The sequence below is a fragment of the Erinaceus europaeus genome, chromosome 20 (genome assembly GCF_950295315.1).
Source record: "Erinaceus europaeus chromosome 20, mEriEur2.1, whole genome shotgun sequence".
NCBI classification, from domain to species: domain Eukaryota; kingdom Metazoa; phylum Chordata; class Mammalia; order Eulipotyphla; family Erinaceidae; genus Erinaceus; species Erinaceus europaeus.
In genome coordinates this window covers 40,944,478-40,971,446 of record NC_080181.1, presented here as the reverse complement: position 1 = coordinate 40,971,446, position 26,969 = coordinate 40,944,478, and the positions used below count along the sequence as shown (strand labels likewise).

General features: G+C 41.0%; 2 protein-coding genes across 6 annotated transcripts in view; one reads left to right on the top strand and one right to left on the bottom strand.

The window, feature by feature from the left end:
• The window catches only part of UBE3A (ubiquitin protein ligase E3A), a 74,248-nt gene extending 47,947 nt beyond the window's left edge, over nt 1–26,301 (bottom strand). For 3 of the 5 annotated variants that reach the window (XM_060179258.1, XM_060179255.1, XM_060179259.1), the window contains exon 1: nt 25,780–26,301. The gene's annotated coding sequence lies outside the window, so the exon portion shown is untranslated. Of the gene's footprint in view, nt 1–1,277; nt 1,394–25,779 lie in introns of all 5 variants that reach the window. The other 2 variants (XM_060179256.1, XM_060179257.1) reach the window with 1 other exon arrangement.
• LOC132534988 (myosin IC heavy chain-like) lies at nt 24,436–26,088 on the top strand. Its single transcript, XM_060179900.1, has 2 exons — nt 24,436–24,468; nt 25,726–26,088. The coding sequence occupies exons 1-2, from the start codon at nt 24,436–24,438 to the stop codon at nt 26,086–26,088; spliced, it is 396 nt and encodes a 131-aa protein (XP_060035883.1).
• Nucleotides 26,302–26,969: the final 668 nt, after the last annotated feature.

Sequence of the window (26,969 nt, the reverse complement as noted above, 5' to 3'; positions counted from 1 at the left end):
GCTTTCTCCATGTGACTTGCTTTAGGCTATTTAATCTAAGATGCCTGATCCTAAAGCCATGCTCATTCACTTGTACCATGTTTCAAAGTTATATTAAAATTCTAAGCATTTTATCTTTGAAATATCTTGCTTCATTTCCTCACGAAAGTCAATACGGTGCTACTACAAATCTTGATTACTTTTACATGTGTTTTCTTTCCTTTTTCTTGACAGTGCTGCTAGAATTATCTTCCAAACAAATTCAAATCTGGTCATAGCAGTCTCATTCTACACCTTTCCAGTGACCATAAAGATAAATTTCAAGTCCCATAAACCACGAGGTTCTTACCAAGGATTCCCCCCAAAACATAAATACAGAAGGCTTACTATTTACTACATGACACCACTATACAGGTCCTTGATGGTATAGTCACATCACTGGTACTGGTTCACCACATCTTACCCATCTGTATTTGCTTTCAATGCTTTAGTTTTTTCAGAACATTGCACGCAGAAATATCTCCCTATACTTTGTTATCCTCCATCTCTCATCCACCTATCAAATATTCTACTTACTCTGAAGGCAAAAATCAGTGTTTTCTAGCATATCCTATAAATAGCCATTAAGTCTCCTTTAAAACCATTAACCATTAAGTGTCCTACTATATATGCCTAATATCACAAAATATTTATTTCTACTCTAAATTCACTGTTTTACACTTTATAGCTACTGTGTTTGTTCCCATGATGATGCTTCTAGCTTGTAAGCTGCTTGATGTTAAGGTTCATATTAACATATTGTTTATTTCTATAGCAATGGGAAACACTGGTTTTTTAAGCAGAGCAATGCTCAGCTCTGCCTTATGGTAGGACGTATAAGGGGTGTCAGAATTCTGGAACCTCTGTTGCCTCAGACATGAAAGCTTTCTTAAATTTTTTTTTTTTTTTTGCTTAACTATTTTCTTCTAACTCTCCAACACAGAAATATGTTTTTCTTGACATCACACCTTCTAACTATAGGAGGAAAAACAAAACAAAACAAAAAAGCTAAGCTGGTTCCAAATGCAATGCATGGAAGACCAAAATGGGGACCATCTCTCCTCAAATTAATACAAATTTAATAAAATTTTGTTTCAGAGACCAAATATGTAAGGGCACCATGAAATTTTCATTTCTAACATAATGTCTTTCCTAAAGAATCTGCTCTACTAGGGATTAAAGAATGAAATGTTAAATAGTCTATTAGTAGAACTTCTTCAAAAAGGCTTAATATCTAGTAAAACTAAATGAAAACATACCCTAGGAATTAAATTTTCCACTTCTAAGTACGTGTCAAACAAGAAATGCATACAGTAGTCCCCCTTATCTGCAGTTTCGCTTTCCATGATTTCAGTTACGCGTGGTCAATCAAGATCTGAAAACAATACACACAATAATATATTTTGAGAGAAAAAGACCACATTAATATAACTTTTATCACAGTATAATTGTAAATTATATGTTCTATTTATTATTGCTGCTAATCTCTTACTATGCCTAGTTTATAAATTAAACTATCAGTCATATATACACAGGGAAAAGTAGAGTAAAGGGCTCAGGCATCCACTGGCACTACCACTATAGATACACGCTCACAAGAAGACATTGTGGGCTGTTTAGAGTAGCACGACTTTTAGGAATCCCAAACCAGAAATGAAAATACTCTGGCATATTCCTAAAACCGAATGCAAACAACTATTACAACCTTATGGCTGAATCTTACAAATATGTTAAGTGAGAAAAGCTATATGCAACTAATTGTAATTGATATGCAAAACATAAAACCAAGCCAATCTATGATATTGTATATCAGGATAATGATGGTTATTCTTAGGGGAAAGCAGCAGTGGTAAGAGAGATCAAGTGGCTTTAAAGAATATGCTGTTTCTTTACCTGAATGCTAGTGAAGTGTAGGTTGTTAGTATGAAAGCTCAGCATGTAATGTGTATGTATGTGTGCATGTGTTATTATATTTCAAACTGTATAATGTTTCTTTATTATTATTATGACAGACAGAAATAAGGGGGGGAGACAAAGAAGACACCTCCTGTGAAGAAGACACTTCACAAGCACTGTTTCACTGCTTGTGAAGATTGCCCTCTGTGACTGGAGACCGACCAAAGGCTTGAATCTGCATCCTCACACTTGGAGACTTTGAGCTCTTTACTGGTTACACCACCACCTGGCCCCCTGCATAATATATCAACCAAGAGCTTTTTTTTTTTTTTTTAAATCTCAATATGGTATAAGTGGAACAGAAAGTAATTCTAAAGATGTAAAAATATATAGTCATTTTTTATGAAAAATAAGCACCAGGTACTTTCAGACCATATAAGGTAATTACAATGCGGGATTGTAAACCATGAGAACAGAAATGAGGTGAACCTGCCAATGTTCAGATTTCTGCCTGGAGGCACAGTTCTACCAGCAGGGGAAACCCCATAAGAGACAGCAATGTTGCCGAGGATAGAAGCAATGGGTTAAGGTCAGGAATGTTGTTTAAAAGTACCAGAGGAGAGATGCTAAGCAGAGAAAGGTGTCTAGGAATGTGCCTTGGTGTCCTGAGAGTCTGCTGCTGTCACTACACTTAAGGTAAAAGATTTCATGAAACTGGGAGAGAAGAGCTATACACTGAAATATTCTTACATGCTCACATAGGACCAGAAAACTCCAAAATTCCTTTCTACCAAGAGTGAGTGAGCATACTGACACTGAGTATACTGATACTTTATTTGGTAAAGACCTTTAAAAAAGGAGCTAAGGAGACAGCATAATGGTTATGCAAAGAGACTCTCATGCCTTAGGCTCCAAGGTCTCAGGTTCAATCCCCAGCACTACCATAAGCCAGTGATGAACAGTGCTCCTGACCTGCCCCCCCCATATCGCTCATTAAACTATTATCCTTAAAGTGAATTAGCTGGCTGCTAAAATAAGTCAATGCTCTAAGACAACAAAAATCCGTTAACAAACTGCTACAATGCCCAGAATTCAATAAATATTACCAAATATGCAGAACAGGTAAATTTGGCCCATAACAACAAAACAAATCAATATAAATAGTAAAGTAAAAGATTAATACACAATGACTTTCAGCTTGCTATTGTAAATATGCTCAAGGGTTCAAAGGAACAAATATAAAAGCAAATCAAATGAAAAGTCTACAAATATCAAATTACCATGAAACAGAAGATAAAGCACAGAGACTAAGAATGTTAATGAACTTAAGACCATATAAAATGGCCTAACATAATCTTTAATTATTTTATTTATGATAAATAGTACATTATAAGATCTTAAGATTAGTGTATGATTCCACACCACATCCAGCACTATAACCACTAAGAGTCTTAAGAAACATTGTAAGAACAAGAGATTTATTTATTTAAAATTTAACAATATGCATGTGAAGTTAAGAAGGAAGATCAGTATATACAGTAGATGTTTTGCACACCTGAGGCCTCAGGCTTGATCCCCAGTACCATTTATGACCAAACAGTGCTCTAGTCCATCTGTACTTTACTCAAATAAATTCTGAAAAATTACACATATTTTTATACACCCACACACTAAAAAAACAGCTGATAATTTTATAGATTTGATAACAGCTGATTTTTAAAAGTTCAATATACTAAACAGAAAAATAAAAAAAGGAAATCAGTAATAAATAAATTCATTAAAAAAAAAGGCCAAGAAGGGTTGGGAGTGGTTCACTCAGGGGAATACACACCATGTTCAGGGACCTGGAGTCAAACCCACAACCAGCAGATGGAAGCACCATGCAGGGAAACTTCAAAACACTGATGAGAAAACTGGTTCCGAGTTGGGGCTGAGTGTTCATGTTCTCCCCATGTCAGTACGGACTAGTGCAAGGTTCTTCAGTTCCTACTCACATCCAAAGGATGTGTATATACAGTTCATTTGGCATTTTTTAAAATATTTATTTTCCCTTTTGTTGCCCTTGTTTTTTATTGTTGTAGCTATTGTTGTTGTTGTTATTGATGTCGTCGTCGTTAGATAGGACAGAGAGAAATGGAGAGAGGAGTGGAAGACAGAGAGGGGGAGAGGAAGTTAGACACCTGCAGACCTGCTTCACTGCCTGTGAAGTGACTCCCCTGCAGGTGGGGAGCCGGGGGCTCGAACTGGGATCCTTACGCCAATCCTTGGGCTTTGCACCACATGCGCTTACCCCACTATGCTACCGCCCGACTCCCTCATTTGGCATTTCTAAACTGTCACAGGCAGGGGAGGAAAAAGGGGGAGAGGGCAAGTGAAAGGAGGGGAAGGAGGGGATTAGGGCAGGAGAGGAGATCCATGGTGGATAGATGTCCTATACAAGGTGGTTCCTACTTTGCTTCCTAAGTTGCTGAGGAGTCTTGGTTACTCGTGACAGTGAACTAGAATAAATGGGTGGGAAAATAAAGGAGTAAATGCTACTGTTCAATATGAACAGTATTGTTTGGGGGATCTTCTGAGTTTGGAATCTTGTATAAAGAAAAGCATACCCCAGAGAACTTTAAGTGAAGCTTTATCAGTCTATTGTTTAATGGTTTTGTTCTGTTTTTTTTTTTTAATATTTATTTTATTTATTTATTCCCTTTTGTTGCCCTTGTTGTTTTATTGTTGTAGTTATTATTGTTGTTGTTGTTGGATAGGACAGAGAGAAATGGAGAGAGGAGGGGAAGACAGAGAGGAGGAGAGAAAGATAGACACCTGCAGACCTGATTCACCGCCTGTGAAGCGACTCCCCTGCAGGTGGGGAGCCGGGATTCGAACCGGGATCCTTATGCCAGTCCTTGTGCTTTGCGACACCTGTGCTTAACCCGCTGCGCTACAGCCCGACTCCCCTGTTCTGTTTTTTTTTTTTTACTGGAAAATCACAATTTCGAAGAACCCAATGATATTTAAATAAAAAGTTACTACACAATAATAACATTATTATACATTTATATGGAATTCTAGAAGTAGCTAAACTAATCTATGATGAAAGCAATCAGAACTATTAGAATGTGATGAGAGGAAGGAACTGACTAAAAGTATAGTTTATAGAGAGGTGGCACAGCAGAAGACTGGATTTCAAAGTGTCAAGCCCAGGGCTTAGTATCTGGCACCATATATGCTGTGATCTCTGGCATGCGGGATCTCATTCTATCTTTCATTACTAACTTTTTTTAAGTACGGAGTGCATCACTTTGTAGGGCTCTATGTTACAAGAGCATACAAATATCTGTCAAAACTTAAAAAAAAAAACAACACAATATAGCCTTATCCCACATGCTCTCATAAAGTATCAAAGGTGGTGTGGTCTCTATGTCCCTTCCTAAAAGGTCTCTGACTCTTTCCATAAAACAGGACTGTGGAAGCATGAACTCTGTGACTTCTGGTGCTATGTCATAAAATGAGAAGAATCACTTATCTGTCTTGTCCTCTGGAGGTACTTACTCTTGAAATCTAGGCCCCATATGGTAAGGGAGTCAGCCACACATTAAGGCAATATATACTAACTGACACCCAGCGTAATCTCCAAATGTGCAAGTAAGTCTCCTGTCACCCCAAACATAAAGCTTGAATCTTTCCCTCAACATGTCCATAAGGACGTGGAGAGTGGTATGGCAGGTGGTGCAGTGGATAAAGCATTAGACTCTCAAGCAAGAGGTCCTGAGTTTGATCCCCAAAGCATATGTACCAGTGACGTCTGATTCTCTTTTTCTCTCTCTCCTCCTAGTTTGCTTATAAATAATCTTTAATAAAAAAAATGTGGAGAAACAAACTCTTGTGCATTACTAGTATGGATGGAAAATGGCACACACTGTGGAGAAATGATTTATGTTGGCTCCTAAGAAAATTGGACATAGCCTGAAAAGTGGCACAGTAGATGAAGCTCTGGATTCTCAAACGCAAAGTCCTGACTTGATCCCCAGTATCACATATACCTGAGTGGTGCTACAGTTTTCTCACACACTAATAAATTTATCTTAAGAAAGAAATGGGGGTGGGGAGACAGCATAGTGGTTATGCAAAGAAACTCTCATGCCTGAAGCTCCAGAAGTTCCAGATTCAATCCTCCACACCACAAGCCAGAACTGATCAGTGCTGGGGAGGGGGCGGCACAAACTATCATATTGCCAAGCATTCTTCCTGCATGTAAATAACCAAAAGAATTAAAAGCCAGATTTGATCAGTTTCATGTACGCAGATACTGACTACTGATAGCAACATTATTACAATATCCCAAAGGTAGAAACAATCAAATGTCTACAAATGAAAAATAAATGAAATATGGTATATACACATGGTGGAAGTCGTTTGGCTTTAAAAAGGAGTAAAATTCTGATACAGGCTATAATATGAACTTTGAAGACATTATGCTAGCAAAATATACTAGACACAAAAGGTTTAAGTGTATGATTCCACTGTGAGTATCTAGAACACTGTTCAATCTGTAAATATAGAAAGTAGAATAGTGGTATTCATGGGTGAAGGAAGGTGAAGATATTACAGGGCTGCTGTTTAATGGGTAGAGAATTTGCTTGGTTTGATGAAAAAGTCCCAGAGATAGGAAACTGGAAATGGTCGCACAACAATGTGAGTATACTTTCTATCATGGAACTGAACATATTAAAATGATAGATTTTGTGCTACACATACCTTACTGTAGTTAAGAGGGACTACAATGGTTGAGCATCACACCCAAGAGAACATCTGCAATTTGAGAATATCGAGTGCTGCTCGATTCTGGAACTCTCATACAGTGCTAGTGAGAATGCACAATTATAACCAGCTGGAAAAATTTGGCATTTCTTTATAAATTTAAACAAAAAACTTACCATGTGGTCCAATAATTCCAATTAATGGTATTTACACTAGAGAAATGAAATCATGTTCACACAAAGACACACACGAAATGAGTACTTTGAGTCCCAACAGCCTAAAACTAAAATCTATCTAGTCACCAAAAAATTAAATAAACTAGCACAGTTCAAAAAACTAGTAATAAATACAAAATGAATAAATTTTAAACACATGCTAAGTGATAAAAAGATGAGTATATACTACAGGATTCTATATTTTAATTAAAAAATTTTTTAAATCTTATTTTGTTTTATTTATGATTGGATAGAGACACAGAGAAATTGAGAGGGGAGAGGGAGATAGACACCTGCAGCCCTGCTTCACCACTTGTGAAACTTTGCCCCTGCAGGTGGGGACCAGGGACTTGAACCTGGGTCCTTGTACACTGTAATGTGAGCACTTAACCAGGTGCACCACCACCTGCCCCCTGCCAGGATTCTATTTATAATAATAAATAGATCAGTAATTGTTTAGAACTACAAAAAGACATGAGTAAAGTCAAAAGTAGCTCAGCAGTAGAGCACACACCCTACATGTGAAGTTCTATTTGATCCCTGACACATAACAAAGCAGCAAGCATCATGAATGTTGAAGTAATGCTCCAATCTCTTTCACACAAGAGAATTTCTGGAGGACAATTTAAAACTTCTACTTTAACTGTGGTGGTAGCTACAATGCATGTATTTGTTAAAACTGTATACTTAAGAACTGGTACACTTCAAAGGATGGGACCACATAAATTTATGAAAATATACATATAAAGTGCCATTTTAAAATCAGTGAGGTGAAGATCTGTTAAGTAGTCTAGAGAATTAGGTACCCATGTTGAAAAATTAAAGTTAGGATTTCCATATAATATCCAGAAATATGCCAAATCAAGTTCGTATCTCAACCTGTCATATGATATTCACAATATGCTGAATGTCCTCCAATCTAAGTCTATCAATCTAGAGATGGGAAAATAGCATAGTGGTTATGCAAAATGACTGCCATGCCTAGGGTTCTAAATTACCAAGTTCAATCCTCCCAAACCAGCATATGCCAAAGCTAAACAGTGCTCTCTAGCTCCCCTCTGCATTTCTCTCTCTCACTAAAATAAGCATTTGAGGTAATTATCATAAAAGGACTAAAAGTAAGGAGTTGGACAGTAGCACAGCAGGTTAAGCGCACATGGCACCAAGTGCAATAACCAGCGTGAGGATCCAGGATCCAGCCCCCGGCACCCCACCTGCAGGGAAGTCACTTCACAGGCAGTGAAGCAGGTCTGCAGGTATCTCTCTCTCTCTCTATCTTCCCCTCCTCTCTCCATTTCTCTGTCCTCTCCAAAAATGATGACATCAGTAACAACAATAATAACTGCAACAATAGTAAAAACAAGGGCAACAAAAAGGAAATAAGTATTCAAAAAAAGGCCTAAAAGGAAATACAAGAGATTACTTCTCTATCATCTCTGCAAATATGCTGCAGCTGAGCAGTCATAAGAAATTTGCCTACAACATGAGGCAGTATTTGTCAACTATAATTAAAAAATGGTATATTAGAACTACCTATAAATTGCTAAGTAGGAATGCAAAATAAGCAGGAAATAACAGGAAATAAGTAAATATGACTTAATAGACACTCAAATATTTATAAAGATGTATTTATAAGATACATATGCAAAGAGTTATAGATGAGCAGTTCCATATAAAGTTGTTGACAGTGAAATTTGCTGTAGGTAATTTTAAAGGAGTGATTAGCTATTAATGTGTATCAAATTTCTTAAATGACAAAGTTTTGTGTTCTCACAGTTGCACCTGTAGATATCTACAGGAATAAGCACCACTATTATGTGTAGTGGCAAAAGTTGAAAACAAGCTAAATTTCCTTATAATTCACACATAGAAAAAGATTTATAGGCTTTCACTTCAAGTTTACTACAGGATATATTGTCATTAAGACCTAATTTCATATATATAACTGTTTTACCCACTCTTGTTCCCCCTCCTCTCAATTTATATAAAATAATTGTCATTATGTCATGTTATGTTCTGCAAGATTTAATACTGTACTTTTAAAAAATCATTCAGCTTCATCCTCAGTGGTAATCAAAACCTGAGTGTCACCTTTTTTTAAAAAAATTATATTTATTTATTGGATAGAGGCAGCCAGAAATTGGGAGGGGAGGGGAAGATAGAGGAGAGAGACATCTGCAGCCCTGCTTCACCACTTGTGAAGCTTTCCCCCTGCACGTGGGGACCAGGGGCTCAAACCTGGGTCCTTGCACATTGTAACGTGCGCCACCACCTGGCCCAAGTGTCACCTTTTACTGCTTCTTTTATTTCAAACTTACATTTTGCTCTACTAGCAAGTTTTTGTATACAAAATACAGTACAATACAGGTTCAATATGTCTCAGAAAGTCAACCCTTCTCACCAATTTCATTAGCATCATCCTATCCAACCAATAGGCATCCTCTGTCCTTATCCTCTTTCATTCTATCCTCAACATTGCAGCCAGAGTTATTACTGCTAAATTTCACTCTTCTGCTAAAAATCTGATGGCTTCTTTTCCCCTCAGACTCAAGTCAAACGCAATATGAATTAAGTAAGTTGAACCTCATAGTATCTCTGAGACCATTTACTTTTCTAAAGTCATGCGCGACTGTCATTTTGTAGTACTAAAAATCTGATGGCTTCTTTTTCCCTCAGACTCAAGTCAAACGCATTATGAATTAAGTAAGTTGAACCTCATAGTATCTCTGAGACCATTTAGTTTTCTAAAGTCATGCGCGACTGTCATTTTGTAGTACCTCAAACACAGCAGGTCCTCCCCCACTTAGGATTTTTATTTGTTCTTCCTCCAGGTATCCACAAGGTCAGCGGTTTTCATCTTAGTGCCTGCCTTAGATTTTATATTTGCCTTAAATTTTACATTTAATAAATGTTTTTCTGGCTATCCAAAAATTTGCACACATCCTCTCTAACCCTGAACACTTTAAAATTCACTTCCAATACTCAACTCCTAAAAACTTCAATGCAACTTACAACAAATAAGGGACAGTCTCCTCAAAAGAAATGCTGTTGGAAAAATTGGACAAATACAAATGAATGGATTGTGACCATAGTCTTCATCACATGCAGAATAATTCATTCAAAATGGATTACAGACTTGAATGTAATAACTGAAACCATAAAGTACATAAGAAAACAAAGGCTTCACATTGCCCTTGGAACTGCCCTTGTGGGGAATGAGCCAGTTGAGTGCACCTGATACCATGGGAAAAGCATGGGGTCCTCACCTGCAGGGGGAGCTTTACAGCAGTGAAACAATGGGTAGGTGTCTCTCTCCCTAGCTCCCCCCTCCCTCTTAATCTCTCTCCATTGTATCAAGAAGGAAGAAAGGAAGGAAGGAAGGAAGGAAGGAAGGAAGGAAGGAAGGAAGGAAGGAAGGAAGGGAGGGAGGGAGGGAGGAAGGAAGGGAGGGCCATAAAAGGAAATGAGAAAAAATGGCCATGGGGAGCAGTGGATTCAATGTACAGGCACAGAGCCCTAGCGATAACCCTGGTAGCAATTGAAAAGAAACAACTGTCTTTGTGGAGTTACCTTTGATGCAAAAGGAAATAAAGGCAAAAGTGAACAAACAGAATTGCATCAACCTAAAAATCTTTCGCACCGCAAAATAAAAATGCAGCCTACTGAAAATATATCTGTAAATCATATGTTCAGTATGAGATTAATATCCAAAAAATGGTCCGGAGGCGGGGCTACAGAGCAGCAGCAGCTGTATTTCTCTCCTCTCCTCTCCGGGGTCAACTAGGAATACCAAAGGAGATCACCTGGGTCTGCAACAATGCATGACTAGAGTGCAAATACGCTTGGCTCGTGGACGGAGAGGAGCCTAGAGAGATTAAGTGGCTGGTAACAGTCTGGCAGTTTACCAGTTGAGACACCACCTCCAATCTGTTTTACCAAAAAAAGAGTGCTGAAGGGAGAAGAGGACTCCCCTAAGACTCACCAAACGCAACTGTGAGTCTCCATTGCTACTGCCCTCAGAGGCTGGAGCAGCAGCGGGGAGGCCCTGTGCTGACACTGGGGGACAGAGAACTGACCAGGAAACTCAGGAGAAGAGCTACACCTTGGTGGCCTAGCAGTGGGAGGGAGCCTTTCCATGCTGTTCTACTGATAAGAACATAGTGAACAGTTGCCTCAGAACCTACAGACTATAAATGGGACTTGTTTAGAAACTCACAGGGCCCAGCAGTGCTGCCCAGCTTGGCAGAGAAGCTGAATTGAGCCTGGAGCTTTGGATCCTTGGGGTATGAGAGTCTTTGCATAACCACTGTATTATCTCTCTTCCACCCTGCTTTATTTCTTGGTCAAGAGTGAGGGATTAAGCTAAAAAGCCTACCTATAGTTTAAAAAACCTCAGGCTCCCATAGCCTACAGGGAAGAAAAAGAACAAAAGAGGCTTTTAAAGCCACTGTGCTCCAACTCAAGGATTGAAATAATATTGAAACAACTGTCAATTTCCACAACTGTGAACCCTTTAAGTACCTTACTTAAAGGTTACTTAGACACAAGTCAATCCAGGCCAGAGTGATCAGTAATTTGAAAAGTACTGAGAGAGGGACCTCATAACATACTATATAAAATAGTTAAACCAACAAGAAGAAATATTGGAGAAATGAGCCAGGACAAGAGTCCAGTTAATATCCAAAAAAAGTAAGCAATTCATTACAAACAAACAAAAACAGAAAAGAAACCCTGTTCAGAAAACCACAAAGGGCAAAGGATTTGAAGGGACATTTCAGGATAGACATACAGATAGCCAAGACTCATGAAAAGATGTTTTGTTAACACTTAGGGAAATGCACATCAAAACCACGATGAAATACCACTTCACAACTGTTAACCTCTAAAACCAGTAAGTATTGGCAAGGTTGTAAAATACAAGGACCCCTTGCCTCTGCTATTGAGAATGTAAACTGTAGAAAAAAATATACAGAGCTTTCAAAAACTAAAAGGAATACTGCATCTCATCTAGTTCTGGAAATTTAGTCCAAGGATATATATACCCTTCTTATGTCCTCTGCAGTATGTTCACATCAGACAAAATGGACAATCTCAACAAATGAGTTGGAAAAAAAAATGCAGCAGGAATGGAGTGCTGTTTAGTATTTTAGTACTGGTGCTATTAGTACTAATACTAGTCACTACTTAGATGTAGTAAACAATAAAATAGCAATTAATAAAGATCAAATCTTGTCATTTCTGACAACAAAGCTGAACCTTGAATAGATTATGCTAAATGAAAATAAAAAGAGAAAGAGCCAGGCAGCGGTGCACCTGTTTCAGCATACATGTTACAATGTTCAAGGACCTGGGTTCAAACCCCAAGATTTCAGCTGTAGGTGTCTCTCTGCTTCTCTCCTTCTGTCTCTCCCCCCCTTGAATCCTCTATCCAATAAATAAAATATTTCAAAAGGTGAAAGACAAATATTGCATGACTCACACTTGTGTAGAAAAGAAAGTGAACAGAGTAACAACAACAAAAAACACCTTAAATTCTGACAAGAGAATGGAGGTAGATGGGGGTGGGAGGAAGTAAAACAGGTAAAAGACTGAACTGGTGAAAACTAGATTTTCAGTAATGATCACAGTAAAATATGTACTGCCATCAAAATATAAAGCCAGACACCTAAACTTGAAAAAGGAAAACAAAAACTTAGATTATAAATTATAAAAACTTAGATTGTAATTATTTTATAGGTGTCTATCTTTCTTTCCCTCTCTATTTCTCCTCCTCTCTCAATTTCTCTGTCCTACCCAATAAAATGGAAAAAGAAAGATGACCGCCAAGAGCAGTGGATTCAAATGTAGTGCAGGGACCAAGCCCCAGTGACAACCCTGGAGGCACACACAAAAAAAGTTGGTTAGTTTCTTTTTACCTATCTTTCTGTCTTTGCAATAGAAGTTCAGCTGGATTCATACTCTACTATCTCCACCAGAATCTAGAAAAATGCTGTTTTTCAAAAGTGAGAGGCAAACACTCCATTAATGTGAAAAGACGGCTCATAGAAAGGGTATAAGAACTTGTATCCAGAACATATAAGAAAGCTTAAAATCCAAAAGGGGGAAAAAACAGAAAGACAAACAACATAAGTTATGCAAAAAGCCTTTCATACCTGAGGCTCTGAGAGCCCAAATTCAATCCCTAGTACAATCATAAGCCAGAGCTGATCACTACTCTGGTCTCTCTCTTCTCTGTCTCCTTCATTAAAATTTATATATATTAATGACAGGCTAGGGAGATAGCAACTAGGCAAAAAGACCTTCATGCCTGGGACTCTGAGGTCCCATGTTCAATCCCCATCATCATTAAGACAGAGCTGAGCAGTCTGATAAAAACAAAGGAGGGAGACTGATTGTATTAAAACAGCAAAAGATGTAAATATTTTCTCCCCCTGCAAAGAAAATAAACACAGTACATGAAGTATTATTTGTCATCATCAGTCATTAAACAAATTCAAACTAAAACCACAGAGGTAACAGCTATAGAATGGCTAGAATTAAAATTAAAATAAAAAAAGACAGAAAGGATCAATCAGAAAGCTCACACTGACAATGCAATTGGCCACTTTGCAAGAGTACAGCAACTCCTCAAACTCTTAATCCCCTGAGCCAAGTTTCCCTGTTAGACACTCACCAAGAGAACTGAACAGTGAATCCTCAACATCTGTGAGTTCCTCATCAAAAATACTATGTAATTGGGCTATTGTTACATCTGTATTGAACAAATGTATTTCCCCTGTCATTATTCCCTAGGAAGCACTTTTAATATTTACACACCAAGCATATTGTTAAGATATGAGTAATCTAAAGATGACTTAAAGTAGATAAATATGTCCGGTTAAAAAAAAAAAAAAGGCAGAGGATGGGCAAAGGTTCTATGTGTCTACGATGACGTGATCAGGGAACCAATCCCTAATTACCATCAGTTTCAAACAGCTCAATGATTTGACATTGTAAAATATCCCTCTGGGTCCTTTTCATACCATAGTCAACTTGAGATCAACATCTACAGTACCTAAATGAAAACCAAATCTAGAGTTAACACTAGCTTTCGGCCTGCTATATTCAACACTGGGAAAAAAAATGAGCAAAACAATTTACCAAAATAGCCACAGCTAGATGGGTTTTCTTTGAGATAAATATTAATGGGGTGAAGAGACAGACAGGTCATGAAGCAGAGGATGTACTTTATGTGTTGGCTTCAGGCACCAGCACCAAGAGGGGACACCATGGACAACAACAGGTGGTGGTGCTGTCATGTCTCTCCTCTCATATGTACTGAACTAATAAATTAGCCCAGGAGTCTGCTCTACAGTGCAAGGCCCAGAGCCATATTAAAACAAAACAAACCACCAAACATTAATAGATAGCTTTAGAGGTTACATTTATATTTCATATCTAACACATCACATAGAATCTAATTTAAGAGTAACAAAAGATTATTTAACTTCAGAGGCTGGAGACAGTTCAGCCTGTTAAGAGCAGCAAATTGCACGATCAAGATTTAATCCCCAGCACCACCGAATGCCAGAGCTCAGCAGTGCTCTGATGTGTTAGTATTATTTAAACTTCAAAATGCACTTAATAAAATTTACATATATAATCTTAAACTTGTTAAAATTACAGATTCCGTTAGTTAAAATTGTTTTTCTAATCCCATGCACACTTGAGAGGCATGAAGTATCAAACAATGAAGACATTTAATTATTGGGGCTGGATGGTGGCACAGCTGGTTCAGCACACGTTACAATGCACAAGGAACCTGAGTTTGAGCCCCCCATCCCCACCTGCAAGGGAAAAGCTTCATGAGTGGTGAAACAGTGCTGCAGGTCTCTCTCTCTCTCCCTATCTACCCCATCCCTCTCAACTTCTGACTGACTATATATAATAAATAAAGATAATAATTTTAAAAAGAAATTGACCAGTCAATTAATTCTTCATAAAAGAGACATTTAATTATCTACTAATAACAAAATGTTTTTAATATTGCCTAAAAATGTATTTTACAGAGTTATCAACTAGAATATTTTTAACTGAAAAATATAAATGCACATTTCTGGAGGTGTGGCTATGGAGTAGAAGACATTTCAGATGTCGGTCCTGATAAAATCACCTGAAAACAACAAAATACACCAGGATTTCTCCAGAAACTCACTAAGCTCAGCCACCAAGTTGCAGCTGCAAATATGATGCCATCCTGAGTTCCCTGGGCAGCAACTTCACCAACGTCTCTTGGAACCCCTCCTCTCTAGAGCCCTGCCCCACTAGGGAAAGACAGAAACAGGCTAAGGGTATGGACCAACCTTCCAACATTCATGTCCAGTGATGAAGCAATTACAGAAGCCAGACCTCCCACCTCCTGCACCCCATAAAGAATTTTGGTTCATACTCTCAGAGTGGTAACTATTAGGCGAAGATGACCAGAGGGCTCTAACCTTCTATTCCATAATAGAGAAAAGGAAGAAAAAAATGGGGGGGAAGGGCGACACACTCAGAAGTAGTAGATGTGACTTAGAAAGGAAGAGAATGCAGGACCATAGGGAAAGGGGGGCTATATATATAAATATAGGTACAGAAATAATAGTCAACCCACATCTGTGATCTTTCGAGAAAGAATGCAATTTCCAACAGAAGGGATGGGATAGTGATGGGAAAAGTGTGGAATTATACCCTTGTTACCTTATGATTTTGTAAATCAATATTAAAACACTAATAAACAATTAAAAATATGTATCTATGCCATAAATTCACCCAGGCTCAGAAACATTTGAATCTTCACTTAGAAAAAATAAAATGACACCGACATCTATTTAGTTCATAGAATCTTCAATTAAAGAATAAAGAAAATGTTTTCAGTTATATCTCACACTGCACAAAGGAAGCAAGACTCAGCAATTCCGTCCTAAAAATCAATGAATTTGGGGAGTCGGGCTGCAGCGCAATGGGTCAAGCACATGTGGCGCAAAGCACAAGGACCTGCGTAAGGATCCTGGTTCGAGCCCTGGCTCCCCACCTGCAGCGGAGTCACTTCACAAGCAGTGAAGCAGGTCTGCAGGTGTCTATCTTTCTCTCCCCCTCTGTCTTCCCCTCCTCTCTCCATTGTTCTCTGTCCTATCCAACAATGACAACAACAATAAAACAACAAGGGCAACAAAAGGGAATAAATTTTAAAAAATGAATTCAATTATGAATGAAGTCAAATTTAGGCTGAGTCTTTAAGGATGGGTAAAATTAACCGACTGTTCTAGACAAATCAAAATGCAAAATTGAGGTGAACCAGTCAGTTCCTTTTTGTTTGAAATTATGTGCTAAATATTTTTTCCTGCCCTTGGGCCCACCCAGTTACTCTCTCATTCTGCTTTTCAGCTTTAAGGATCCATCTATTTTTAAGCTCAAGCTACCCTACCTTTCACTTGGGGCGAAAGAATATTCCCAGTGGGAACTGAGGGGGTGGGGGGGCTTGTCTCCTTGCGGAGTTAAATCAAACTATCAAATTTGACTTTTTTTATTTTGAAGATAATTTAATTTACAATATGCTAGGCAATAAAGAATCCATGACAGTATGATTTGAAATCCAAGTTCATATGTATAAGAAAGTATCTCCATTTTTCTTACTCTTTAGCAAACTTAATACATTTAATTTTCTATTTTTACTCTTTGTTCTTTAAACATGTTTAACATGTGTCTTAATTTATGTGGATTGTCAAAACAAAATGTCACAGACTGGGTATCTTATAAATAAGAGAAATTTATTTCTCACAACACTGGTTCTAGGAAGTCCAAGCTCAGAGTGCCTACACAATAGGTGTACAATGAGACATCAGCTTCCTGGCTTATAGACAGCTGTTTTCAGGTTCACTCCTCCCATGACAGAAGATGCAGCAGAGCTCTTTGAAGTCTTTCCTAAATGTACCAATCCCAATTGTGAAAGGCTCCAACTTCATTCCCTTCCAGAGACCCCCCTTCCTAATAACATCACATTGGGAGTGAAGATTTTAACATGTAATGGGGCAGCGGAGGAGACAAAACATTCAGTCTTCAGCAATATGTTATAGACAAAATATCAATAAAATGTGTAAGAAATGGAAAATATGTATGTACAAACTGGTGACTGTAAAACATTAACCCCCCAATAAAGGGAAAAAAAGTAATAAAAAGAATAAAGAAAAAAGAAACAGAAAATAAGTGAAGCCACTTAAAGTAATGAAGAAAAAAATTTCATGCTGTAGACATTTTAATTTTACATCATCTTAAAACAGTAGCTTCTATCACCACCATAGAATATGACACTCACGTCACTTACAAAAACAGAAAAATGTTACGCAATGTTTGTGTGAAATAGAACTTATCAATTGGCATGTGTTAGATTATTTCAGACAGATAAAAGACATATTTTTAATCCCCAAATCAAAAACTTACAATACTTAGGAAACACTTTACAGTAATCACACTACACATACTGGTACAAAAGAATCCCTATTGAAAAAAAAAGTACTAATTAACTGAAAATAACCCATATTTTCTCCCAACAGCCCATCAATTTTAATTTTTTATTTACTTATCAGAGAGAGAGAAGGAAGCAGAACATTTTTCAAGCAGATGCAGCACAAGGGGTCCAACTCGGAACTTCATGCAGCCAAGTCCTGAGTGCTACCTCAGAGCCACCTCTCTCGCCACCAGTATTTTGTCTGCACCCCTCTAGGCCGACTTTTTCAGACAGGAGAGAAAGAGAAGCTGAGAGAGAAAGGCACCACAGCACAGAAGCTTTCCCCACTATGATGGTGGCCAGGCATGGGCCTGGGTTGTGCATAGGGCAAAGCAGATGCACTATCCAGGTGAGCTATTAATAAGGAGTGTTGGGTACTTCATGGTTTCCTTTCTAAAGCTCAAGATTATGTTTTGTACTTAACAAGAAACAATGCAAGTATTTGAAGTATGAATAGAAGAGACTCCTGCAGTGGTATCTGCAACGTTAGAAGTATCACCTGAGAAGAAAATCAGTTTTAGAAAACAAGTTCAAGTGTGGAGTAAAGTGACAACATGTAACATCTGCTCATGCTGAATGGCACATACATGCCTGTAGGTTACAGTCGTCTCTGTACCTCTAATTTGGGGAGAGGGGTAACTTATTCTGCACCACAAAAAGAAAGTAATAATAATAAATGAGGGTAGAAGTAGATCTTAAAGAAATGGATAAACCAAACCTTTTGACACAAGACAGAAACCATCAAATGAACAGAGTGTATGTGGAAGTACAGCACCAGTAACATTCATTCCACCCTCAGCTAAGTGATTTTTGTTCAGCACTTGTGTCAATGGGCACATATTTGAGATCTAGAAAAAATTAAAAAATCACAAGTCTCCATACCATAGGAGATAGGACAAAACTTTTTTTTCATGTTTTATTTCTGTGCTAGACTACTTACTCGACCTCAGTGGTCCACATCAATCTGTGAACCACAACAAGATGCTCCCTGACTCCACACTGGTCAGGGAAAAGGTTCACATTAAGACTAACTTTTTCCTACTCACAGGGTTAATATTCAAAGCTCATACACTACCTCCATGTTTTTATTTGCACCACAGATGCTGACTTTAACAAAAAAATCTTTTCCCCCCATAAAGAGGCAGTCAGAGAAGCAGAGAAAAACAAAGACAGAAGCAAAGCCATGGGTTCAACTTTCTTGGCATGGAAGATTTCTTCAGTGCAGTGGGGGCCGGGCTCAAACCTACCTAGGTCAAGCAGGTCAAGCACATCGGCCGCTATTTAAGTGAGCAATTTTGCCAGACCAATAAAATCTTATAGGATTCCCTTCTGTGTTCCGCATGTGATGTTCCACAAGATTGCAAAAGATTTCCTCTGATTCTCAAGAATAGTCAGAAAGTTCTATGGCTTCAAGACTGCTTCTCCACTCAGGCCAACCTGAATTAACAGGTGATGACAAAAGCAGAGCTAATTACAGAATGAGTGAGTGGATGAACAATACTGAATTGTAGCTAACAGGAGTAAGAGTAATGCATCATTAAGATCTATTTCTCTCAAATTATATTACCAAACTTTCAATAAATCCACAGTAGGGGTTGAGTATATCCAGTTGACCAAATCATTACCATGAGCAAGGACTGTGGTTCAATCCCTTGGTCCCCCCACACACATCTCAGAAGGTGGAGAGGCTTCATTAAGTGGAAGCAATGCTGCAGTTCTCTCTCCCCTCCCTCTTCCTCCTGCTCCCAAGTTCTGTCCTACCAAAATTCATAATACACTATTAAATAAAAATAAATCTACACTAAATACTTCGAAGAGGTCACGAATATTAACAAAGCATGAAGATACACCAAGGTTCCAACCATCTACCATAACTAATTTGCTTTCTCGAGCAAATCAAAGGTCACTGCATACAGTATCAAACTACTTTTTCAAAAATGAACACATCTAAAAAATATAATCCAAGGGGTCAAGAGATAGCTTACAAGGTAGAACATGTGCCATAATATTCCCTTTAAGGCCTTGAATTCAAGTATTAGTAAATCACCACATGAAAGCTCCATAAAGATGGAACAGTGCTGGGGAGTCTCATTACTCTCCTCTTGAGTAGATATGTATATTTTTATTATTAAAAAGAAAAACTGGGCCAAGAGGGCATTTAGCAGTATCTCAAATGTACAAGGCCCTGGGTCAATTTCCCTGTGCAGCAAGCAACAGTAATGGCATCAGAAAATGAAAAACAATGTTATGAACAGAGAAAGCAAGTAGTTTTCATTTGATAGAATAATCAAGGTTTGCGAAGCTAAATGACTTGTTCATGATCAGAAACGAAGCCAGAGAGGAAGAATACACCTCTGACAACAGCATGCTTCCTCTTCCACATCAATGGTTCTTGATGACTTTTGCTCACTAACCTATTGAGGCTCCGAAGTACTTACATTTCATATATAATTTCAGTGAATTACTGACAAAGCTTAGAATCAAGCAGTAAGAACTGTCAGTTAAATCTCATACTAAGCATCAGGATTATTTCTTTACCTCATTACTTTACCTTATACTTTACCTTATACTTAGGCCATCTTTTGTTTAAGATAAAGCACTACAGGTGACATTTGTGAAATTAAATAAAAATGGAATCAGAGACAGTCAATAGACAAGATGTCTATCTCACCATGCACATGGCCAGGTTCAAAGTCTGGCGCGAGCTGGATGGTGGTGCACTTGGTTGAACGCACATTACAATGCACAAGGACCTGGGATAGAGTCCCTGGTCCCCACCTACAGGGGGAAAGTATTCCGAGTCTGTCTGTCTGTCTCTGTCTCTCTCTCCCTCCCTCCTTCCCTCTCAATCTCCACCTACCCTCTCAATTTCTGGCTGTCTATAACCAAAAGATTTAAAATTATCTGAATAAAGAAAAGGCATCAAATGTAGATGTCACACATGAGCAAGGTAGCAGCTACACAAGACAATCAATAAAAATGAAAAATCAGTGGGCAGGGGAGCCATAATGGTTATGCAAACAAGACTTTCATGTCAGAGGCTCTGAGGTTCCAGCTTCCATTCCCAGTACCACCATAAGCCAGAGCTGAGCAGTGCTCTAGTGTGTGTCTCTCTCCCCCTTCTCTCTTCATACCCCACTCTACACACACACACACACACACCAGCAGTGCTATAGTCTATTTCTTTCATTTAAAAAAGGGGGGGGCAGGCTGTGGCACACCTGGCTTAGTGCACACATCATAATGCACAAGGACCCAGGTTCAAGCTTCCAGTCCTCTCCTGCAGGGGGGAAGCTTCACAAATGGCAAAGCAGTGCTGCAGGTGTCTCCTCTTTTCTAACTTCCTTCACTCTCAATATGTTCCTATCCAAAATAAGTAATATTTTTTTTAAAAATTTAATGAAAACCAGCAAATAAATTTAGTGTCATCTCATTAAAAAGTATTTATGAACTCGGTAGATACGATAATGCTTATACAAAAAGACTGAAGTACCTAAGGTTTCAATATCCTAGGTTCAATCCTCAGTACCACCATAAGCCCAAGCTGAGCAGTGCTCCTGTAAAAAAATTAATAATAATTCTAAGAAGTATTTATATAGCATTTCTCCCAACTCAACCACCATCTTTCTTTTTCCCACAGAGCTGGAGACTCATGTATGTGCAACTGCACTGCTCTAGGATCAACATTTTCATTCTTTTGTTAAGGACAATGAGAGACACCACAGTGCTGGGATCTACCCCAATGCCATGGCACTCCCATGTGGCACAGGACTCAAAGTCAGGCCACATGCGTAGCAAAGCACACAGTCTACCTGATAAAAGTATTTCCCAGTGCCAATCTTTAAGCATGTTATGTATCTCCTGTTAGGATACAAGATTTAAGTTCAAAGATTAGCACCATTTCCACTTACTTTATTAGAAGAGGAAAAAATCATTTTCTGTTCTAGCTGTCATGAGCAGAAAGGATCCATTAGCGATATCTTGTCAAAGATGCCTTCTACTGATAGTGCAGAAAACACTCATATCTCCAGAGAGGTGGGTGGGTAATCACAAAGCAAAGTACTTACTCCTGCCATCAGGTAAGACACACATGCCATTATGACTCAGATTCTGGTTCTATCACCTAAGTAAGAAACCTTCTTTATAAGGATAAAAAATAAATAAAAATAAAGCTTTGTGCTTCAATACATATGCATAAAATGACTGGATTAACTCAAATATTGATAATCAAATTTCAAGTTTCTATCTATAGCCAAGACAAAATGACAAATACTCCAAAAAAATACCAGTGTACCTAGCAAAGTAAGTTTTTTTTTTTTTACACATACACTAGCACAATATATGGCAATTATCAAATGGTAGAGCAGGATCAATATCTTAAATATATGAAGCACAGGTCATGAGTACAATACCCAGCCTTGCATATGCTAGGGTGATTCTCTGGTGTTTTAATTCATTCTCTCTCACTAGAAAATAATGAGTTTAAGTACTATTTTTAGAATAGTGGTTAGGAATAGAAGGCTCTAAGTCCACGAAGCTGCCCTAAGAATGAGCCTCCTTCGTTAAACGTGACAGGGTTTCACAAACAATGTATTGTGTGGAGAAAGTTAGCAGACTATAAGCATCCCAAGAGATGTCCTTGAGTTTGTGACCCCTCCACCTAGCTCAGCTTACAGCAGCCATGGCAGGTGTCTCACAAATGCTAGCTGACCACTCACTGACCTGTCGATAACTAATGCATCTATACCTTGGTCTTTCTCTAGGTGTCACAGTAGACACTAGGAGGCCTTGTCTTTAAAGAATGAGCTCATAGCCAGAGAGGGGAGGAAAACAAGGTAAAGAACAGTATGTTGAAGTCACTGTACTGAGAGGGAGTAAAAGATAAAAAGGTAAAAGATAAAAGGTAAAAGATAATATGCGGGAGTTCACTGCATACAAGGTGCACTAAGCCTTAGGAAAAAGTTGGGTAGAAACTTCCTCACAGCTGTTGGTTCAACCTTCCCATTTTACAATTTACACATTTTATAATTCTGAAAACTGTAGTCACCAAGATTAACTTGCCATTGGGGGGTGGGCCAATATACGCGGATATCTTCGCCCACCCTGTCCAAGTCTCGTCACCCAATCTGGTCCCCTACGCCTACACTGAACTTCTCTGTTCCAGACTCTTGGAAACAGAGTTGGCAGTCAGCTGAGGTAAAGAACAAACACCTCATCACAGACCCCTGCAAGCGTCAACACGGCTTTGACCTAGCACGTTATGATTGGGCCCTCCTCAATCGCTATCGAACAGGCCATGGCCGGTGCGCCGCTATGTTCCATCACTGGGGAGCCAGAGACGACCCGAACTGCCCCTGCGGCTACAGACAGACTATGACCCACATAGTCAACGACTGCCACCTCTCCAGATTCAAAGGAGGTCTCGAAACTTTACATCAGGCTCAACCTGACGCTGTTGACTGGCTACAGAAGAAGGGCAAACGCTAGAAGAAGAAGGGGGGTGGGGGTGGGGGGATAGAACAAGGCCAGGACTTAAGGCAGGATTTAATTCCAAAGGTTTCTCACTATGTATACCACCACATCTTTGATTTTTACATTTAATGTTCATATCTGCAGTAGACAGAGAGTGGAGAACATCAGTCAACCACAATGCGATTACCCTGAATTATCACCAAAAGCATACAGGTCTTCTTAAGTATTTTACTCGGGGAAAAAAAAAAACTTACTTGGAAATTTGTCTTCATTCATAAAAATAAACTTTTTAATAGCTGAGTATCTACTTAGTGTAATGTTTCTACATTCTGACCTATACAATACAGTCATTTAAATAAATGTGTGCAACATGACTGCAGGACATAACCAGTAGTCATTTAAGCAAGCAAACATTTCAGAATATTCCAGATACTTGGGGTTGAAAAATCAAGACATTATTCATGGTGTATCATTTCACTGACTGCATATTGAGACAAACAACAGACTCCAAGGATGATTTTTTTTTTTTTAAGAAGGGGGGCAGGGAGAAAAGGTCATTTAGGAATGAACTTAAGTTGTTAACACAATCGACTGAAGCAAAGACACTGAAGGTATCCTAGAAATACTGTTAAATGGGCAAAAATTGTGTCTTCTACAAACTATTAAATTTAAAATACGTTTTAAGTGTGTGTGTGTGTGTACACACACACACACACACACACACACACACACACACACCATGGTAGAATTTTAAAGTTCAAATAAGATCACTTCCAAAACCTCTGAAAAGCTATGTACACACTGTAATTTCTATCTTTGTGTAAAGTTAAAACCAGGGACTGGCCAGCATAAAAGGCATGGATGGCCCATACTGTTACATTAGTGCTAGTTAATAAATGCTGACACAATAGTACTGTAAAAAGAATCATTTCTTGAAACTTTCAATTTGCCTCTGTCATGCTTATTAATGTCTTTAAAGGGCTCCTGGTCATCTTTTGGATTCATTAGTACTGTATTCACTTTCAATGATCCACACCTGAAAATGTACTGTCTTCAATACTGTATTACTTCAATACAGCATTACAGTATTATTTTAATTTCAGAAATGTGAGTTGATTATGTGTTGACTTCCTTAAATGTGGTTCACAAGCAAGATCTAATTCTAAAGCTATCTTCCTCATATACACCGTGGAAATGCCTTTTACTTACCTAAGCTCTAAATTTCACAGGGTCTACAAAACAATCTCCTGGGGAAGGGGCCTTATTAGTGAAGTAAACACTCCTCATGCCACTTGGGGGAATTCATTCTACACAATGTATTGGACACCAACTACCCCGTTTCTAACCCATAACTATGTAAAAATTTAAATGTTATTTATTTACCATTATTTTGTAATACTAGACTTGCAGGATTAAGGTTTCCCTCCCTAACAGATTATTAATTTAATTACTAAAATTCAGGTTATTTTTATTTTATGCCTCCAGCCTCGCTCCCTACTGCCACTCAAAACTGTTCTAGAATAATCTGTTTCTCTCAATACTGCAAACAGTGTGATGATGCAGTCACCGTTATATTCAGATTTCACGACTGTGAGGTTGACTGTGGACTCCATCTTGTAACTTACAACAGCACCCCAGTCATTTCATAAATACAACCCCAGACTCATTCTGGAATGCCTGTTTCACCATGGCCATGGGGATACAGACTGCAACTTTTTTTTTGGAGGGGCCTCACCGTAATACAACAAGGTGCATACTGTAGTTACAAAAGGGGGGCAGGCAGTGGCGACCTGGTTAAGCACTCACAACACAGTGCAGGAGAACCCGGGTTCAAGCCCTGGTCCCCACCTGCGGGGGAGGGGGGGAAGGAGAGAAAGCTTCAAGAGTGGTGAAGCAGGGCTGCAGGTCTCTTGTTTCTCTCCCTCTCTACCTCCCCGTTCCCTCTCAATTTCCCTGTCTCTATCCAATAATAAATAAAAATGTGTTAAGAAATGTGAAAAAAAATTATAGGTGAAAGCATTTGCCACATTCCAATTCGATTATCATTTTTTTTAACCAATAGCCTCCTCCACACTGTATAGGGGGGGAAAAGTGTTCCTCAACTGAAAAGGACAATCAAAACAACGCCCGCTCCCCCCCAAAAAAACAAACAAACAAATAAAAACGCAGCCAACAGTGCTGAGGTTTGCACTGAAGAGAATTCCCGGCGGGCACGTCCGTCTCACAACGTTTTCGGCTTCGCGTCTCACAGCCCCTCACAGGCCCCGGCCCCGAGAAGGCGCCGGCAGCACAGCCGCGCCCCGCCCCCGCCCCCGCCCCCGGAGCGCACACGCGTGGATGTTTCTCCGTCTAGCGAGCAGAAAGAAAAGGAGAAAAAGGGAAAGAAAAAGAGAGAAAGAACAGCGCACAAATGCCAGTAAGGAAATGAGGAAAAGAAAGGAAAGGAATGCGGGAGGAAGGAAGGAAGGGAGAAAAAGAGGAAAAGAAAAGGGAGAGAGAAGAGGGAAGGCAGGTGAGAAGGGCGGACAGAAGGAGGGACGGACTGACGGACGAACAGACGGACGGGAGGGAGGGAGGGACGCCGGAGGGCACGCAGGCAGGGAGGAGGGAGCTCCCCGAGGAAGGCCGGGGCCTCTGAGCCCCGTGCCCGCCCGCCCGCCCGCCTCCCCGCCCCGCCCCGCCCCGCCGGCGCCCTCCGCCCCGCCCGCGGCGCCCGGCCAGGACTGACAGTTACGGCCGCAGCCGCCGGGGCCTGGTCCCGCCGCCCCCCGCCCCCCGCGGCCGCGCGCCCCGGACCCTCCCCGCGGCGCCGGGCGGCCCCCTCCCCCTGCCCCTCCCCGCGGGCAGGCCCGGGCCGCGGCGAGGAGCCCCCGGCCTTCCCGGGCGCCGCGGCGCACTGACCTGCGGTCGCCCCCGCACCTGGGCCGCGGCCCTCGCACTGGTCGTCGTCGCCCGCGCCCGCCGTCTCCGCCCGCCCCCGCCTCGTCCCCTGGCGCTGCCGCCACCGCCGGGGCTCATGCGGGACCCGCGCTTCCTTCTCCGGAGACCGAGGCCGGGAGAGGGGGCGACGGGGCCGCAGGAAAGCCCACGCTGGTCGCCGCCGCCTGTCCGCAGCCGGGAGGTGTGCGGGGTCCGCCCGACCCGGCCCGGCTGAGGCGCGGGGAGGAGGCGCCGCCGCCCGGGGCCGAGAGCGCCGGGTCTCAGAGATGAGGCGGCGGTGGCGGAGAGGGCGGGCACCCGCGGTCGGCGGATGGCTACGCCGCGGGAGGATGCGCGAGCGGACGGGCGGGCGAGCGGGGGGTAAGGGGGCGGCGTGTCAAGGTTCTGGCGAAGGGGATTCAAGCGCTGCCGTCTTCTACAGCCTCCCCGAGGCCGGAGCCACCATCTTGGGAAAAGCGCGGATCTCGCGGCCGCGGCGCAAGCTGGGAGGACTTGGCTGGGCGGGCCGAGTATCCCGGCAAGCAGCGCGCGCCGCCCGGCCTGACTCGGGCTCCAGACCCGAACGCGGAGACTCAGGGCGGGGCCAGGGAGCTCGCGGGCGGGCGCCGCGCTCGGCCCCGCCCACCTCCGGCCTGCCCCGCCCTCCCAGCTTGCCGTCGCCGCCCGCGCAGGGGCAGTCGGGAAGGGGAAGTGGCCCGCCCCCTCTTCGGCTTCGCCGTGGGGCCGGTCGCCATCTTGCCGGGCAGGAGGTGCCGCAGGGTGCGTCTTTGGAACCGCTGTTGGACGTGGCCGGAAAGAAGATGGGGTTTACTGGATTCTCCAGTAGGGTTGAGCCGGCCCATCTCGGGGTTTATTCTAGTGAGGCCGGCGGGCATCGCCACTCAGTAGTCGCCAGTGGCTTTGCTAAAGCTCGTGTGTGGCGCCTCCGACCCCAACCTCTGCCCAGCGCCCCAGGAGCCTGCAGGACAGTGGGAGACGGGCCTGGACCCCTGCCGGCTCTCTGCAAGCCGAGGTCACCTGCTCAGGCCTATGCCCAGCACGTGCTGGCCGGCATAGAAGGTGGTGGAAAAAGGGCGCCCCTCAGGCTCGACCTCCCCGCAGGCTCCACAGCCCCGCAGGCTTGTCCATAAAGTGGCCTCTTGGCCGGGCGA